We start from the raw sequence: 20,912 nt of genomic DNA, 5'->3' as shown, positions 1-20,912 counted from the left end.
TCCCAAATACTCGTATGTTTGGAAGTAAAGTAAATACCCATTATGCGTCTAAGATTCCTAACGCAGCGAACAAAAGAGGTGATGATCTTGAAACGGCTGAACCGATTTTACATGTCTAAGAACCATTGCTAGAAAACCTGCTTTCAAATAAAAAAAACCGCATTCAAATCGGTCCACCCGTTTAAGAGCTACGGTGCCACAGACAGACACACATAGCGGTCAAACTTATAACACCTCTTTTTGCGTCGGGGGTTAATAAAATATACCTAAACTTGGAAGATTCCGTATAAAATACGAAATCCTTAGAAAAATATTACTTATTTTTTTCATAATGGCTACGGAACCCTATTTCGGGCGTGTCCGACACGCTCTTGGCCGGTTTTTTTATCAATTGGTCTCTGGCAGATTAAAGCTGCACTATTTTTTCCATTCTTTTGCTGCCTCTAGCAAGAAGCTCAGGCTGTGGTCTTCGAGATTCAATAAACATACGTTAGATATTCCACATTCCACAATCATTGATAAAACTTTATGACACCGGAAATATCAGTAGGAAGGAACCGACGCCTGCGTGTGGTACTTAATGACGGCAATTATTAAAATTGGCGCCGCTACTGTCTCTTTAAATAGCAATTAAGAATCAAATCAAAATATGTCTCATTGGTTTTGAACTCCTTAACTACCATTATAACTTTATTGTTAACTACTTAGGCCTAATTACTCTGACTTAGGGCTAAGTTTGCCAAACTTTTATTAATTATTCAAACCGCTGTTTGTTTATAGGGGTGTCCAAGAAATATTTTTTTATCAACATGTTTTTAACATAAAATATAATAATATAAGCTCGCACAGAGAAAGAATATACTTTCTAACTAACTATATTTCTAACTACATATCCGTACCAGGTCGATGGCTTTAACCGTTGAAAAGTTCCGTCCAGCTGAGATGATCCTGGTGGACCTCCAAAATTTAATTACCTAATTAAAGTAATTGTTATGTCCCCGAATTTATATAAATGCCAAATTTCAGCTCCATCGAATACCAGGAAAGAGACTAAAAATGGTTTATAAATTTTAAAACCACAACTTTCATACACATAGGAACGTTGCAAGTTAAACATAGCCGGTAAAAATAAATAGAAAGCCCTAATTTCAACGACATTACCAAAACCCTTTGTAAGATCTTGCCGGTTTTGAACATGTAAGTACATATATAAGGTAGTCTGTGTTTTTTAAAATACAGGGGAAGTATAAAGGGGATTTCGAAATTCTTTACTCTGACTAAATTATGGTGTTTCCTTAGCTATTTATTACATTAACATACCTACATTCCGTATTCTGTATACACTTTTAGAAGTTTGCCACGTTAAAATATTCGAAATAAAATGAAAATATAACAGAGGCGTTCGTTTTATTTCATTTGCTAGTGTATGCGTTTGAATCAATCGTGTAGCTTGACTTGAAGTACACGTAGTATTAAATTGAGTACGTAATATTGAACAATTACCAACAGCAGCTTGTACAGAAATTGTAACTACAGATCCTGTACAATTGCTTACCTGTGCATTACCTCAAAGACTATATAGGGATACATTACCTGGCATTTATTTTAATGATATGATTGATTGGACTTTTGTCTGATTAAAAAGGCCATGAGTATCTTTTTTAACCGACTTCAAAAAAGGCGGAGGTTCTATGTTCCAATGTTTGTATTTTTTTATGTTTGTTCACCGATTACTCAGTCAATTGTGAACCGAGCTTCGGATTTCTTGTGACTTCGAGCTAGTAGAGTACCTACCTAGATAAATATTTTCAAGGGTTTTGTAGCCGGTTCCATTTTTTGTTATTTTTTATTTTTTTGGAGTCGGTTTTACTTTTTTGTTATTTTTTTTGAATGAACATGGAGCGTTTAATTTGTAGAGTTTTGAGACCGTCCGCTGTGTAGTCAGCTGCACCGGCATCACAAATATGATTTCCTTTCGCGGCAAATGCAGGGACAATTTAGTTAGGACGTAGGTCTGACCTCAATTCGAGGCTAGTAGATACGCTAGTTAAACTCTCGGTTACACTTAAATATAATTATTGTCTCTGTACTTGGATTCCATTTCTGTTTAACTATAATATTGGGTGGAATTTCACAGTTTTTTTCAAGGCATCAGGGTGACTCCTGCAGTTCGAATACGGAACGAATGTGGCTATTTTTTATCTTTTGTTTATGGTTTTAGGGTTCCGGAGCCAAAATGGCAAAAACGAAACCCTTATAGTTCATCTATCATCTGTATGTCTGTCTGTCTGTCTGTCCGTCTGTCCGTTTGTCCGTCCGTCCGTCCGCCCGTCCGTCCGCGGTTTTGCTCAGGGACTATCAATGCTAGAAAGCTGTAATTTTTCACGGATATATATGTATGCTATGACGACAAAATAGTAGGTACAATAAAATATTCAAAAAAACATTTTTTTAGGGTGCCACTCAGACGTAAAGTGGCAGTATTTTTTTGCTCATATAACCCTATAGTGGGGGTATCGTTGGATTGGTATTTTAAAACCATTGGGGTTTGCTAAAACGATTTTTCGATTCAGTGATGTGTTTGCAAAATATTCAACTTTAAAGTGCAAATTTTCATTAAAATCGAGCGCCCCCTCTAAAATCTAATAGTAGGTATAAAATAAACTGAAACTTGGAAGATTCCGTATAAAATAGTTTACTTTGACATTCAGAGACTATATACATCTCTGAATTTTATTTATTATTAACTCAGGGACTTTCTACATCCCCTTGCTATATAGTAATTTTATTATTAACTCGAGACTTTATACATCCCGTTGCTATATTTAGGGTTGTATATTGTTAAGCTTATGGATTTTAAACTTGTATATTTTTAGTTTAATTTCTAGTCACAGGCTCGCGACGTCGAAGCTCCCAAGACGATCCCATAGAGCTTATGGGAACGGAAGCAATACCATGCCCTCGGTACCGCTCTGCTTTCAGAGCATGACATGCATGAGTGCGTGTGAGCTAACTTTGCGGGGGCGGCAGACGTGAGCTTGCCTTCTGGAATCCAAAAGCTTAATGGTTACTTGACCTGAAATGTAAATTTCAGTTTTTTTTTATTTATGACGGTGGAAGCAGTCTACACTTCCGCTGAACGTAGATAATAGTTAGTGTTTAGTTTTGTACCTATTGTGTATTTTTTTTATTTTTAATTGTATATTGTAGTTTTTAAGTATTTTATTTGTAATTATTTTATGTTGAAAAAATGTCTTTCTGCCAAGTTTCTTGCGGCGCATTTTTCTTGGCAATGATGGTCTTTCCAAAGCGCTGGTAGTTTAAAAAATGACGTTTTACACCCATTTTAGTGCCCGTTTTAGTGCCCATTGCGGCCTATTTACTGAATAAATGATTTTAGATTTGAGATTTGAATACGAAATCCATAAAAGAATATTACTTATTTTTTTTGTAATGACTACGGAACCCTATTTGGGGCTTGTCCGACACGCTCTTGGCCGGTTTTAGTTCGTATTTTAAGATTGTAACAATAATAATATAAAGCTAATAATTTAATAAATTTAAGAAAATAAATATACTTATATGATATGATAACATAATAAGTATTTTCACCAAAAACAGCGATCATTGTGGCCTGAATTAGAAACCACTTTATTGTAACGAGATGGTCTGAACAATTTTATCAAAAATATTTCTGCAATAATTATTTAATTTACTCTACATTCGAAACAGTTTTACGCTTCGGTTTACAACACATTTCTCTAATAATCAATTTTGAAATGGAAATATCATGTAATTGGCTAGTTCATCGGCATGGCGAAACTGCATTCAATGAGGACAGTATTAATATACGGGTGTCGCGCATGCCCCGCATAATGAGGACTAATGCATGGCTGCGCGTGCGCGGGTAATCGCTCGTTGTGCAAAACTTCCCATGCCACTTTCCTATTAAATAAGCCTGAACATGACAGTGTTTTACTGTTTGAAAAATGGAAATTAGGCGCTAGCCGGTTTGATTCTAGACTAATCAGGGTTGATCGGACTAACCATTGACAAACTGGAACGAATGCGGAGTTACTAAAGTTTACAACTATTACAGAACCCGAGACTTATCACACTCAACGAAACGAGGAATAATTATCTCGACGTTTCAGTCACATTGCAGTGGACGTTTACACTGAACTGTCGGGTCTCACAGCGCGAGCCTTTCGAACTACCCGCATTTGATAATTAGTGTTTTCATAGTCGTAAATATCAGAAGTGTCATCGTTATCTTCGTTTAAGAACTTATCTCATGAACTATTAAGGAATCAAGCTGGAAATTACGTGTATCTTATATGAAAGATAATCCTGTTTGTATTTCGTTCTCTTTAACCTCACACCTCCCTACTTTATTCGATGGGTACTTATAGGTAAAATTCTGTATCTGACGTTAAGCCCGTGTACTTATACACAGTATTCAACTTGGATGGAAATCGGAACCACAACTAATGATTGAATGAATACTTAGCACTAAAGTAATCGGTCAATTCAAATATCGAACAGATATGATAGACTTTGAAGTAATTTTAAGGAAAATTTCCGCTTCAACTAATCACCCTTTACCATTTAGATACTGATATAATAGCATCAGTGTATCAGTAAACAACGCAATGGAAATCCGCAGTTTCTGTCAATTAACAAAGGGTTGTATGAGCCTCCACATCTTGTTTAATTGGGCCACGTTCATTAATATTGTTCTACCTGTTGTGATGTACTTCAACATGTTTTTATTGTTTTGCTATAACAATAGCATTACAATTTCCAATTAATATTTAAAGTGCCAATACTGCCAAGAAGAATATTTGGTTAAAGTTGAAGATAAATTATCAGTATGCTTCCATTTAGAATTTCAATCCTTTTGGTAATTTTCCACGCGATTAAGTATTCAAATTTCTGATGAAATACTTAAGATCTAAGCTGAAATTGAGTCGTTGTTAGATTGTTTAAGATCTTGTCTGATTTGGTTTGGAATTGACCTAACTTGCACTTACTACAAGTAATTGTAAATTCTAATAGTGTGCGTACATTTTACGTGCAATTTGAGTATTTCCCTCCATATTTTTTTTGCGCATTATAACCAATAACTATCGCGAATGAAAAATTATATTTAAAAAAAAATATTACATGCTAAAATAATTCCTTTAATTTCGTATGTAGATCAGCCTAATGGAAATATTTTAATCTGATACCGGAACAGCAACTCCTCTTTAATGTTTTTACTAACATTTTGGTATTGATGCAACGATGAACTAATGGTGTTAGACTCAAATGTCACTCGTATAGTCACTAACTAACAAGAGGTTATATTAACCTGAAAGGGGTTATTAATAGTTAATAACTAACCATAGCGCCGCATATCAAGATATTGATTTCAGTCAAAGTAAATTACATAGTAGCATAATTAAATAATGTCACTTATGACCTGGATACGTAACAATTATAGGACAATTACACGTGATCACGAGTTAATCACTCAGCTAATCAACCTCGATATAATACATTGTAGACAAATAAACAAGTTTTTCACTGGTTTAATATGCTGCACAAGTAACACGTGTTAGAGTATGGGTTATCAGTTATCAGATAGCTGACAATCATCTTTCTGGGTCGACTTTAGAAGTCAACATGCTACCCGTTCTTGGAAAGTGAAGTAGCCAATATCACTCACTAAATCTGGACCGATACCATTTAATATTGAATGTCAGCACCTTGGTCAGCACGTAACATTTCACACTTCTTAAGACTCAAAATAAACAAACGTATATTTAAATACTACCGCTCTGAGCCCAAGATATGTCTTATAGAATTGAGAGTTAAGTGGTTTCTTGTTACTTTACAGTTCTCGAGTGTTAGGAAGTTGTGTTTAAAGTTAATATTGTTTAATTATGGTTTGTAATTAATCAACTGTTTCAGTTTGCTTCGTGCACTGATAATTCCACTCAAATTCTAAGAACTTGTCGAAATTAGAAATCTTCAGAACAAATTATTTGTGCTTTTGATTCGAATTTGTATTTTGCAACTGGAAACTTTATAAAAAGGTTCCATTACGATTTGGAGGCCATTTTTGAGATTGAATTTTAAGACAAGAGGAATCGTTCCCAAGTGTTTGTACAACAACAAGTTTTCTTAACTCTTAAAGGTACCCTTAACTTTGCGACCGTTTTATTCTAAGGGATCATTCTTTATTATCATGCTAAACAACAGATTTTAATACCCCGTTGATAATTTTTTGTAGAATATCTGGTTTTAAACTGTAGATAAATATTTGTTTCAAAAGTCCAGCTAACAATAAAGAGAGTACATAAGCACAGCGTGTTCTGTGCTTACCCGTAGTCCGTAACAAAATGGGTATTGAACTTTGACCAAGCGTCGTATTTCTCATAGCTAGGTATTTCGTTTAACATTCGTACCACATGACACCGCCTCGCTTGCAGTTGTGCAATGGTAGATTTTGTTTTCGTTATACAAAAATCTTAGTTCAGCAAAATTTACTGGCATCGTATTTACAAGTAGCCACTGAGATAGGATTTAATTTTATGTTTTTGCTACGCATATCATCAGCAAAGATTGACACGTTAACTAGATACTTCCGCAATCGTTAAAATCTTGCGATCGTATAATTTTTATTGCAAACGTGTTCGTATAATATCTTTACAAAGTCTTAAATAAAATAACTTTTTACAAATGAAATTATATATTTTCTAGACAAATAATAAACCAAACCAACCAACAAGTATCTTGTGTATTTAACGTGTTGAAGAGATATTTTAGAGGAATAATGATGAAATAAAAAGTTGTAAACAGACACAAATGTTCTTATTAATCCGATCGAGCGAGTTTTTAATTCAGATAAAGTAATTCTTTGTGAAAGACGTAGGTATATAGAGTCTATATCCAATTGTAGAAAGTGTTTTTGTACTAAGGCATTCAAAATAAAATTTCTCCTAAGTTTTTTTTTATTGCTAGTGGAGTAGAGCAACAATTTTTATTCAGTGGTACCACGAGGAAAGAGTATTTTTTTTTCGTACCACTCGTGGAATAAGTTGGTCGTACTATGTGCGAGGAACAAGGGAATTTTTCTCATAATTAAAACCATTGACTTTCCAGAAAATTAAATAATTTTAAACGTAATTTTATGAAATAACTTCAGTCTGCAGGGGAGAAAAATTATAACCAACAAATTAGGTATTCGACAAAAAATTTCATTATGGCAAAAAACAGTCGAAGATGTGAAAGTACTAATGTTGAAAAATATATAAAAAACATGTACGCTCAGTCACTCAATACCCCAACTAGCAACGAATGAGCGAACATATACTCTTCACGCGTACGCGCTTAAGTCTCACCATCGAAGCTTTGTAGTACAGCTTCAGCATCCCCTAACGCGCAGTTCTGTTTCAGCGCAACCGGTTGGGCGCGCGGGCGGTGGCGGCGTCGCGTGGCCTGCGCCCGCGACTGCAAGCGCTCGCCCCCGCCGAGCGACCATGCGCTCACGCGCCGCAGTCCCAGCCCGCCGCGCCGACCGACCGCGCGCATCATGCTCAACATGAAACTAAAGGAGCGCCTGGCGCTTGCAATCAGCGCATTCCTCGTCCTCTTTACACTCATGCTCATCGTTGACCTCCAGATGGACTATGGCATCTCCGGCCACAGGACCCCCTTGCACGGCCGAGTGAAGATCGGCGACGATGTTGACAAGGGTGGATCCGCGTACATTGAGTTTCGGAAGCGGTTCCTCCAGAAAAGGTGAGGTGATGTGATTTACAGTGTGTTTTAGTGAAGTGTGTGCAAAATATTGGTAAGTCGAGATATGTATTTTTATTTACGAATATTTTGTTAGAAATAAACACGGTATTGTTTACCAGGCCAATTAAACGGTCTACAATATTGGCATTATCAACGCAATGTCAAAGATTATTTCTTTATATACATTTGATACATTCAAATTCCTTGTATCTTATCGAATGTGATGTGATAAAAATAAATGTATTAGTGGATCATCGTTCGCTAAACCAACTAAAACTTTTATCTACATAATGATAATACGAAGAATTTACTGTTAGTATTTTATTGTTGCTTTTTTTTCTATTTAGTTATAAATTTAAGTCACAACATAATAATATGATAATTTGATGACCTCAGCGGTCAATGCAAAATTCTAAGGTCACATATTAAATGAGTTAGAAAACAAATTGATTTAATTTAGCTCCTTGAATTGTGTTTGCCACAAGTAACAGTACCTTTAGGCAATGTTATCTGTTCGTAAATGAGCCGTTATCGTTTGTTTACCAATTTGACAGCGTCTCAGCTGATAACGCTCTCTTAAATCATATTGGTTTGTTCCTCATAACTAGTAAGATCTTATTGAAGAACACATTTTGATCAACTATTAGATGAAACAAAAGATAAATACTAGATTTTTAAAGCAGTAGCAATTCTTACCATAAGTTTTGAAGTACAGTGGAAAAAATTCCACCAGGGTAGAACCCTTTCGCTGCAAATTTAGACATTCTGTGAAATTGGTTCTTGCACTTGTACGCGAGACAGTTTCTCGATTGTACCTACCTACACTAATACGTGTCTACTGGATAATATGCGGCAAATACTCAATATTATGCTGCCGTGGTAGCCTGGTGGTTGGATATCGCTTCTCAAACAGAGGATCGTGGATTCAAAGTCGTTCACTTCAGAGTTTTTGGAATGTTGATGTGATTTGCCTGAAAAGAGACCTCTCTATTGTGGCGTCTTTTTCACTTTATAAAGTTACGACCATATCTGCTTCAAATTTCATAGGCCAAGCTATTAGGCTACCAAGACTATTGTAATAATGCGTTTATTCTCGCTAAATTACACTGAAACTCAAAAGTCTACGCGAAAGGTTCACAAACTAGCCATGAAGCGCATTAAGATGTTCATAGAACTGGTCGCATCAGAAACCCAAAACATACGTTTCAAACGCGAGTGCCATAATCACTAAGCTTAAAGGATGGACCCAAATCGCTACCCATTAGGTTCGGTGGGATGGCATTGAAGTACAGGTCTATCGAAAGGTATATGCCGGACGACTTAGACTTAGACGAATACTACATATGTAGAGTGACAGGAGCATACTTTTATCTAACATGGACTTAGCGCAAAGTAGGGGGTCCTTTACCCAGTATGATATGTAATAGCCTCATATCCAACCCCAAGAAAGCAACTTTGAAAATATTTACATTTAGCGCGTGAGTGACTCAGTGCGCCACCGGCGCGCAAAAAAGGGAAGTAGGCAGGGAGCGGCAAAATATTAAAAAATAATAAAAAAATACTAAATGTAAATAATTTCAAAATTTCTTTCTTGGGGTTAGATATGAGGCTATTACATATCATTATAGGTATATTTTACAAATAATGATTCAACCGTATCATATCTGGAGGGGCCCAAACTTGGTATGTTTTGAAAATGATTTTTATTTTAATTTAAAACAAGTACTGAAATATAATGATGTGATATATTTTTAGAATCGGCTTAGTAAGCCATTTTAATAGATACCACACACGATAGGTTTCATAACAAAAAAAAAACCCATACAAAAAAGATTACATCATAACTCCTTTCCTTTTTTTTTTTTTCGTGCTACGGGTCAAATTGATTCGTATGGCCTAAAGATCAATCGTTCCGATTTCCATGCTTTTAACACCATGTGCAGCATTTTTTGGTGTACCGCTAGCACTATTAGTCGTGACAGTGAGTGATACAAACGACATTGACATTGGAAATCAGCATCACTAACAGCTTACAACACAACTAAAATAAAAACCGCCCAAGAGCGTGTCGTACACGCCCAGGATAGGGTTCCGTAGCCTACAATACTGTATTTTTTCAAATTTTTCACACAACAATTTAGATTTTAGAGGGGGCGGGAAGATCGATTTCAATGAAAATTTGCACTTTAAAGTTGAACATCTCGCAAACAGATCACTGAATAGAAAAATTGACTTAGCAACCCCCTATGGTTTTAAAAGACCTATCCAAGGATACTCGTACCCCACAGTATAGGGTTAGTCGAGAAAAAAAAATCACCCCCACTTTATGTCTATGGGAGGTACCATAAAAAAAATTTTTTTACTCTTTTTTATTGTACCACTTTGTCGGCGTGACTGATATGTATATTCATGTCAAATTACAGCTTTCTAGTACTAACGGTCTCTGAGCTTACCCGCGGACAGACAGACAGACGGACAGACATGGCGAAACTATAAGGGTTCCTAGTTGACTACGGGACCCTAAAAACTGTTCCAATACTATAAATTTCGCTCTCTATGCTGTTTGGTTTCTTCAAATTAATTAGTACCTTCGAGTACAACTTGGCATATCTCTCTTTAACTAACTTTATGTCACTAATTAAGAGTACACCAAAATATGCCCCAAGAAATGTTTGGTTTACGAAGATAATAGTTACCTTCGGCATGTTTTGGATTTATCAGTGATAGCCATAATCAATACCTTTATCTTTATCAGCGAGAGTTTGTCAAACATTGCAAACAGAAGTTATCACAAAGTGATGCAAGTAGGTATACATATGAAACTTGATTTGGCTAAATTCCTAGCGGACGATGGGTGCCAACTCAAACAAAATCCCGAACTTTATTATAGTTCAGAGCAGAGCCTTTGTTTCTCCTCCAACCTTTGATTAAATGCTGATTGCAAAAGCATTATTAATATTATAATGTTTATTTTTATTATAATACTGGCTTTTGCCCGCGATTTCATTTACCCAGTATTTGTTTTAGTGATCCCACCAGAATTATGTAATTTTCGCTGATAGAAACTACCTATCTTATGTCCTTTCCAGTCCCTCGGACTATCTCCAGACCAAATTTCATCTAAATGGTTTAGCGGTTTAAGCATGAAGAGGCAACAGGCAGACAGGCGGACACACAGACGACAAAGTTACTTTCACATTGTTTTTCAATTTTAGTGAATATTAGAACCTTGTGCAAGGACCGTCCGGATCGCTACCACTATACTCGCTAATCCTGCCGCCAAGCAGCAGTGCTTGCGCTGCTATGTCCTGCTTGGAGAGTCAGACAGCTAGTGAGATTACTGGAATTTCGCTATCAAGACTGGCAACGGATCTTCAATCCTTGGAATTCGCGGGTAGCCATCGTAGTAGTCAGGAGCTAACTTACTGTTATGTTATGTTGTTAAACATGCGTGTATTGTTATGAAATAATGGGGCAAATGACCAACACCCTCAGATGGATAACCTAGTCGTTTGTATTATTCTACTCATATTGAATAACTTATTCGCGTCTAGTAAAGACAACTGGAGACCAGAAGGCAGCGTTTGAGCCTGGCTATTTAACGCGGAAACGCTGCCTGTCTCCTGGAACTATGCCGTCGACTGACATTTTTAAAGATATGTTTGTTTGTTAACCATTTATAAGGCCCCATTTATTGGAGCATACTACCACAGAGTCAAAAGCAGCTATCGAATACATACCTGACAAAGGATATTTTTAAAGCTAGTCGTATTTTCAATAATTACAATGGAAATTGTGACGTATTATGAAAGCAATAAGGTTCAGTTTCCAACTCAATGCAAGTGGTTGCTAAATCGCCTCTGCCTTATTAAGGCTTAATTAGTTGTTATAAAGTCTACAATTGAGATATACTCTATTCGGAAGTATTGTAGAGTTATACAAACTACTCTACAATTGAGTTAAACAAACGACAAAGTTAGCCACCTGATGATAAGTAGGTCGTTTGCCTCATCTTTCATAGAATAATACGTATGTTTCTCAAAAATGAAGATTGCAGCGAAAAAATATGAGTTCTACACTACCTACTACACCGAAGAACGAATAATTTTTCAGTTATTTACGTGTTACGTTGTTTTGAAAAGTACGACGTGTTTCTTTGGATTTTACAATTGTATTCTATAAATTATGATGAATGCCAAAACGAAGAATAATGACTAGAAAATTACTTGTATTTTAGTCGAATACTGCGGTCCGGGGCCGTATACGGCTCGTCCAGCTTCTATGAGTGTCATACAAATTACGTTTTTAATTAATTTATTTATTTATATATTGCATACATGTCACATAAGCTCTTAAAGTTAACATGAACCCTGGTAGGGTATAGCATTTGTTGTTATAATTGTTATTATCTGTTTACTATTTTAAAATCTTTTATTTTACAAATTTAAATATGTATTGTGACTTTTATGCTGTTGACAATAATTTTTGTGGCCCGATCTACAACACATTCATGGCCCATACAGAAGAAAGGTTCACTATGGTTGCCTTATACCTTTTTGGTACAGTCCGATAAATTTGCTAATCGAAGGAACACTGCGCAGGGAAATCAGGAATTTGCACAAAAACTAAAAACTAATTCAATTTCATTCGGAATGAGGGCACGACTGCATTGTGCAGGCAGCACTGGGACTCGCACCCAATATCCATATCCAATATTAGACTATGTACCTACTTTGCATTCTCCTTGTGGTAGGATATGACAATATATTTCTATATGGCTTTAGAGCTGATCCCGTGACATTGAGCGCGTGTAGAGTTTTTATTTTGTTTTTATTAATGGCTTGTTATGTCTAAGTTCAACTATAATATCATTTTTATAGCTAAGAATAAAAAACAAACAATTTACTCTGGGATAGTATTTAAAAAAACCGGCCAAGAGCGTGTCGGACACGCCCAAGATAGGGTTCCGTAGCCATTAACAAGTGTAAGTCACAGCAATTACTACAGTCTTAAAATTGATTACCAAAAAAAGAGCGTATCTTCACAGCACTTACGTCCTTTTGTTGAGAAGCGCAGTTTTTCGGCAATAACTTAAAAATGGTATATCCGATCATGTTGAAACAAATTTTCGTTGAAAGTATTTATTAAGCGTTACCTTTCCCTAATTTTGCATATTTTTTGGACAAACGGTTTACAAGATAGAGGGGGGAGGGGGCACAATTTTTGCTACTATTTCCGGAAATCTTCACTTAATAAAAAAAGTTTTTGAGAAACCTTACTATCTTTTAATAAAAAAAGTTATTTGTTTTTTCAACTGTTACGTGTATAAAACTAAATAGCGGCTTTGACAAGACATCTGTACTCCAAATTTCATTGATATACATCTTGTAGTTTTGGAGTAAAATGCCTGTGACATACGGACGGACGGACAGACAGACAGACAGACAGACGGTTTTGACGAAACTATAAGGGTTCTGTTTTTGCCATTTTGGCTCCGGAACCCTAAAAAAAGGTTTGTCCCAAACGGGAAGTATTTGTATTCCTTGCTAGAGACAAAAGAAGATTTTTTAAATCAGGTCATTAATAACGGAGTTCTGAAATCCTCGCAATGAAAAATAATTCAACTTGCATGTTTAGACCCGCAAGAAAATTGGCCTATGTTCATGTTGCAATATATTCGGCGCTCGATTGACCACATCAGAAACCATTCGCTTTACGGCCTCGCAATGTAATTCAACTTGCATGATTTTTCTTGCAGGTCTAAACAGGGGTTAACATAGAGTTATGCTTGAAAACTGAGAACCTCCACACTATTCGGGTTCAGAATCTCTCTTACCTGGTTTACTTTCATATGCAAATAGGGAAGATCCGGAATTGACATAGTATAATACATTACATAAAAACCATTCGCAGACGCAAACAAATAATGTCAACAAAGAATTGTACGGGATTGTGCTATTGTTTTTTACAAGCTTTTATTTAGTTTCACCTGTCCCGTTGTCTGTCTGTCTGTAATCAAATCTTGTAAGTTAAATTCGATCAACTTCCAGTAGTTGGATTGACTTGAAATTTGGTATACTTATGTAAATTGCGTGACGATACAATAATCTGATAGTGGCATCCTGGTAGTCCGGCCAGGAACGTCTCCACAGGACGGAACTCTTCAACGGTTAATGGCATCGACTTGAAATTTGTTATGCAAATGTAGTTTGGGTGACAATAAAGTACAGTCAACAAAAAGTACAGTCAGCAAAAATAGCTTGTATTAAAAATGAAATTTTTACCAAAAACTTTTTCTCTATAATTACGAATCTTATACTATCTCCATTATGCTTTAAGCTGGAGATCTTGCGCCGTGTGAACTGTCGAACTGAACCGTACAACAACACGTATTACCTATCTAGAAAACTAGAAAAAACGCATGAGAAAATGCGTTTTGCACCATGTGCTATAAAACTCTAAAAGAAAGATAAGATATTTCATTATTTGGCAGTGATAATCACATGCATTAATGCATGGAAAACAATCAGGATAAAGAGCGGGGTGTTTTAATTTAACTGCTGAGTGTGCAGTAACTAGGGGTTTGAATTCCTTATAAGAAAGTCTTTCTTGCAAAAAAGATTTTACAGATAAATAATAACAGATTAATTGAGATTCGGAAATGCAGTTAACTTGTTTTATGTATAAACTGCAACGAATAATTAAAATTGCAAGGCATATTCAATTATGTTGACACAAAATCACAAGATTAAATGATTTTAGTTTCATAGAATAAACGTAATCAGTCCTGAACTAATGAGTTTTTACATTACGTTAGAAGAGTTTCTCTTATTCCAACTAATCAATCATCGAAAGCACATCTCTTTCTAAACACATAAGTACTTACTTCTTTATATGAATCTTCACATAATTGGATCGTTTGAAGTTGAGTGTATAAGTTAAAACAAAAACAAAAAAATGAGCTACGTGTAGTTTTAAACCTAACCGATGCTTTTAAATACACTGACGCGATTAGTGTTGGTTGCCTGCCTATACAATATGAATGAGGTTATAATTATGTCAAATGGCTCAAATTACCGCTCACACGAGTGGACGTCAGTAATTTCCCCAGCATCCAGCAGTGAATATAGAATTTCTAAGTGTGGTTTGGTTGCCCACCCCATTGTTGGCCTGTCTTGATTGTACGCACATTGTTTGGCAAAAAATACCATTGAGTGGCGGACTCATATTTCGTTTGTTTTACATATTTGCGCAGCCGAGACGATGACAAATTAATTAATGCATTGTTCTTCGACAAAAGCTATCACTGCCATTATAATGGAAAGTGTAAGCTATTCAATGTAGTCTTTATTTTAGCAGAATTTACGTAAGTGCTTTTATACAGTTGACATGTTTTACTAAAAACATTGAACCCAGCAACGAAGCGTCGAAAAATTAGTAATGACCGCGATAGTCTAAAATTTGGTGAATACTATGTTATTCCTACGCTCAAGCATTGTTTTCGTATAGGTACGTCACATTACAATTAGGTCATAAAAGAGTAAAAATTTTATCTACTTTAAGAACATCAAAACTATTCACCTATTTACTTTGCAAAAGTAATCGTTTAGTCATTCATACTCTTCAAACAGTAGAGTTTATCTAAATAAGTGTAGTTCATCACTGCAGGAAATGTGTTAAATCTCTGATTTGACAAGATATGTTATTATTTAAGATAGAGTCATCGTGGAAGGTATGTCGGTGATAACAGATTCGTCATGTAAAAAAAATATACGTTTAGCCGCTACGTAGGTCACGTTGTTTCTTTCATCTCATGCCATAAACAAACAGTAAACGGACGTTTGGTTTTTTTCTTTACAACTTTTTTAAACCTTCGTAAATCTGTATTGTAGTAGTTCCTGACTGACATTTGTTTTCATTTCATGCTCACCTGAAGCTGGATAATCTTTGTAAAAACGATAGCCCTCATTTAAATGGGCCTCTATTTTGGTATCCATATACACAACATTTTCTAAATACAAAAATGACACTTTGGTACGTATTTAAATATAAATCGCACGACAATTTGATTTCGAGCGACTTAAGAATAAGGACTTTACTGATTTGTCTTTGTCTTGGAAAAAACATTCGTGACAGAGATTTGTCTTGCCGCCATTACTGTTGTCATTTTGTTTTTTTTTTCGCTCTATTGTTGTTTAAAGTTGATAAAAAATAATTTCTTTATCTGTTTTAATTTATTTATTAAATACATTAGTTTAACACCTATGGATTTTTTACTGGTAGAACAAGTCAGTAATGCAATGCGGTCATTTGCCATCGGTTTCTGAACGCATCTTAGAGTACATAGTTATAATTATGTGTGTAGAAAAAATATTGTATGCAAAACACTCATTTCATAAAACCTTACTCGTGTTTTAAGGACCCCTTTTACGTAACAGTTGCATAAACTACTATTCGGATCTATGTATATCTCCAGAACGAAGTCACTGTGCACCTTCACAATTAAACTGACTTAATTCAAAACTTCATACAAAGTTTATTAACTATTGAAATATTTAAGAATATTTCGATTGAGCCAGTTTAATTCTAAAGGTGCGATTAATTGCTGTACCGCCCACTTAAATGTTCAAATAACAATATTCAAGAGCACTAAATTCACTTTGTGTAAAATTAATATTTTTTTATGCCCACTAGCTTATCCAAATGTCTGTCGTTAAGTATATCAAATAACCAGAGGGCGGAATTTTCATGGAATTTTTGACCTGTCATAGTGACTTCTCACTTATCGACTTCCGATATATATTACATTCGATACACAACATAGGCAAGTACTAAAGAAGATTAAAAGTAGAGGTAAACAATAGGCGGCCTTAAGTTAAGGAGCGATCTCTTCCAATTAACTTTCGAGCAGTTGAAAATGTGAAATAGACATGAACAATGAATGGATAACAATTTCTAATTTAAATTGTAAGTTGAAATTCTTCTATTGTAATGTTAACAAGTGTTCTATTAATGTCTCTATAAAAAAAATAGATGATTTGTTTTTTCATATTTTCCGTTTTTAAACTACTTCTTTTACAGTCAAATATCCATTTGTATGCGGAAAAAGAACGATCTACATAACATGATAAGAATATTTACGGCTATCATATTTAAAGTCTAATATATCGACATCATTTAGGTACAGTCGATAAATGAGAAGTCACTATGACAGGTCAAAAAATGCCATGAAAATTTCGCTCTCTGCAAATAACTAGTAGGTATACCCACGCGCGCTGAACGGGTATAAAGCTACATGTTGACGTTCAAATCGGCTCGAACAAACACTTCGACCCACCTCCGACCCAGCTAATGTTGTTATTGAAAATGAAAATGAAAAGTACCCCAGCCCTTTCATCGCCCCTGAGAGCTAAGAGCAAGCAATTACAAATCACTTCGGTGGCCTGTTATTGTTAGAGCTTCAAAAACTTTTATGAAACCCTAATGAAGGGCGACACAGCAGAGAGCCATGGCATATATTAGGTATATATTTAATATTAGTGACAAATGTACGATTGTTAATTAGGTATGATTATGATTAATTATATAGGTAGTAGTTTTCCTGTAAACTTACTTCACTTGATTGACACTTAAAATAAAGCAATTGTATTTTAACTATACCTACCTAATAATTTTAACGTGACACAACTAATCCAATTTTATTAACGGAATGACTTCAAGATAACGAGAAAACTCCTAAATTGGACATTCTAATTTTACACATGTGCAAGTTTCTAGTTAGTATATGTTGTCTAGATCAAGTTGCTGTTGTGCAAGCTGCAACTTGATTAATAATACTTTTTTTTAAGATAAATAATTAAGCAACTTCATCTAGCTGTACTCCTACGCAAATCAAGCATGTCTACTGGTGTTACAAAACACAGAACAAATCAGAGACTGGTATTTAATAAAATAAAACGAATGTGACCTGCTAATAATAAAAATAGTATAAGCCGGAAATTAGCCACAATCCCATCCCACTAATATTATAAATGCGTAAGTTTGTAAGTCTGTTTGTTACTTCATCACGTCTGAACCGCTGATTTATATGAAATACGGTATACAGATAGTTTGAATTGAGTCCCGGGGAAGGACATAGGATAGTTTTTATCCCGGAAAATTGCATAGTTTCCGCGGGATGGTGAAAACCGAGTTCTACGCGGACGGAGTCGCGGGTAACGGTTAGTTCCATACATATGCTCATAGAACACCTCAACGCTTTCTTCCGGAGCTTTCTTCTGCAGTCATGCACTTGCGTGGCTTTGAAAAGCCATCATTCTACTACGTAAGAGGCATTTGAACTTTTCTAGCAGCATCGGACATACATTATAAAGAATAAGTTTTGAAAATATTTTTGAATTGACCCAATAAGGTATATATCCTTGGTCTATTGAAGCAATCGCTCGCAAATCTTGCACTGTTAGTTTGTTTTTCTCTCCTATGTCCATCTCTGGGTCTTGAACTATCTCCACACCAAATTTTATCACGTCTGGCTGAGTACTGCGTGAAAGCGTAACAACGAGTAAACAACTAAACATACTCACTTTTACATTTACAATATTAGTAAATAGTTACTAGCTACTTACACATGCAAACAGAAGGATTCATAAAACATAAATTATTAGAAAAAAGGTTGTATTTGTGGCACAATCATCTCCTTAAAAATGTAAACTCTACAGGAGCGAAAACTGTAACTGTTGATTTTTCGTTTTTACCTGCCTGTAGTGATGTTGCTTGCTTTGTCCCACCCCACAGCAATGGCAGCAACGGTTCCCGAGAATATGAGCCAAGTGAGACGAGTGGCAGCGCAGACGCCGAGCCCCGCACTCCCGCACCGCCCGTCGACAAGTACGAAGACCTACAGAAGATACTTCACGACCAACTGCTCGGGAACATCCGCTACCACACTGTTATAGTCGCACCCCATAGGGACCTGAACGTGCTGCGACCAGAAAACCCGACCATAGGGGAGATGGAGGACTTGGAGTCCAGGTGAGTGCCTAATCGAACTTAAAGTTGTAACGTAGCATCTTGGAAGTAAGATTTGCCAATTCGATCTTCCATTTGCTTCAGAACAATTTACATCTATTGAATGTCAATAAAAACTATGAAATTTAATAAAATAAAGCTAAAAAACCACAATAATAAAACACACAAATAAAACCCACATTAAACACCATCAGATTCAAAGTCAAAATACCATATACGGGACTTATCACGCTATTTTTACACAAGTGTCTACTCGTGGCCACGGCAACTGTAACGTTGCCGAAACGTCGAGGTAAATATTACTCGTGTCAAAATAGCGTGATAAGTCCCGTATATGGTATTTTGACTATGAGTGAGAATCACAAAAGTTTAAAACGTTACATCAGATTCAAGCTTAAAATTGCTAACAAAACTACATAAATATAATAACCAAGACAAACATAATTAATAATTAAATTCAAGTCTGGAAATAGCCCGATTTATCGCGATCTTGTCGGAAAATCTTTAACAACATTGAGAAAATTTAATTAAAATAATTTCAATTGCACTAACTCGTAACACTGATGATAATGTACGAGTAGGTACGTATTGACCAATGAGAAGCAGCATTAAGGTCTTTTGATTGGTTACTAAGATCAGTTGCCGCAATTTTACGCGAGTTGTGTTGTGAATTTACTGATTGAGCCCGTTTATTAGGCACTTGTCCTAATTATTTTAGCAATACAGCTAGAGGTTTGCGACGCGACTACTCGTATAGTTGTTTTATGTACCTATATATTGCGAATTTATACTTTATTTACTTCAATAAAAATTATAATTGAAACGACTGTTTATTTGCACACTTGTCCTAATTTAATATGAATGTGTAGTTAGTTAAAACGTATTAAGATATCGTCAATGAATTAAATGTAATTTTCTGTTTATGTATGGATTTTCTAAAGCATTGCTAAGGGAATCAGTCGTGTCTAACGTTTTGTCTAGCCTAACCAACCATAGCAACTAAAGATATCTTATCACTGATTAGTTTTACTGAATATATAAAATTTTCTACATAATAAGTTAACCTCTGATATTAGTATATACACACACAAACATCACGCCGGTAAGTATTCCCAAATGGGGTAGGCAGAGCACACGAAACATTATCGCTTTGGAGCCACTTTTAGCAATTTTAGGTTTAAAGTTTGACAAAAACGGTTCATAGTGACAGGTGCTAGCCTGTCGCCTACACATCCCCCCTGTCGCCTATTGCCTGTATATTGATAACTTTATTTAATTTCCTAGCAAAGTACTATACTATAAAGATATTACACTAGTAGTAGTACTATATACTATAAAGATTTTTTGTTACGCTTTATCTCTACCTAAAACTCTTATCGTTGGTTCTAGCTCCAATAAAATTGATACTCCAACCAAAGGAATGCGTTAACGTCGCTTGTAAAATCAAAAGAATATTAACTCCAAAGTAAATACGTAATAACAGGAACGTTTAGCTTAATATTGTGTCCGTTAAGAAATATTAATTAAAATTGTTCCGCGAAAAACGACGTTAAAAGGACATTACAAGGAAAATTCTCCCAAGTTGCCGACAGCTGACATCCACAAGTACGATTTATGTAGCGCTCTCCAAGTCTCCAAATTAAATTGTTGGTTACTTCGCTCCTATTGCTGCAATTAAACTTTAATAACACGAATATCGCGGAGGACGGTCCTCGTTGAACACAGCCTCTAGCAGGAAACGACGCTGATGCCCCATTTGCGTGTCTGAAATAACCGCCGCGACCAGCGTAGAAGTAACGTGTACGCTACACCTACGCCAACCATGATTTATGGTTTGTCGATTACGTCAACCCAATTATTTTGGGATATGTGACTTGACCTTTCAAGCTTGCAATCGCATGGTTACATTCCCCATTACATGTCAGCAATGTTTGCTGTTTGTTGTTTATGAGTTTTTTTATAGAGCACATTTATCTAAATAAATCAAGAGTTTCATTCATGGGCAATGCCCTGCCTGTAGCGCTGAAGTATGCATTAAAATCAAACAGGTTGGTCGCGGCCGGCCTCGGGTAGCTCACTCGGGTAATTTCACTAAA

At 35.7% G+C, this 20,912-nt stretch overlaps 1 protein-coding gene across 3 annotated transcripts in view; it reads left to right on the top strand.

The window, feature by feature from the left end:
* The window catches only part of LOC141429161 (extracellular serine/threonine protein CG31145), a 73,952-nt gene that overhangs the window by 40,642 nt on the left and 12,398 nt on the right, over positions 1–20,912 (top strand). For all 3 annotated transcript variants that reach the window (XM_074089405.1, XM_074089406.1, XM_074089407.1), the window contains exons 3-4: positions 7,444–7,788; positions 18,583–18,819. In XM_074089405.1, the coding sequence (XP_073945506.1) occupies positions 7,444–7,788; positions 18,583–18,819 (582 nt within the window). The remainder of the gene's footprint in view (positions 1–7,443; positions 7,789–18,582; positions 18,820–20,912) is intronic.

The sequence above is a fragment of the Choristoneura fumiferana genome, chromosome 6 (assembly GCF_025370935.1).
Source record: "Choristoneura fumiferana chromosome 6, NRCan_CFum_1, whole genome shotgun sequence".
Taxonomy (NCBI): domain Eukaryota; kingdom Metazoa; phylum Arthropoda; class Insecta; order Lepidoptera; family Tortricidae; genus Choristoneura; species Choristoneura fumiferana.
The sequence above is the reverse complement of the archived record's forward strand: the minus strand, read 5'-3'. Positions and strand labels throughout refer to the sequence as shown.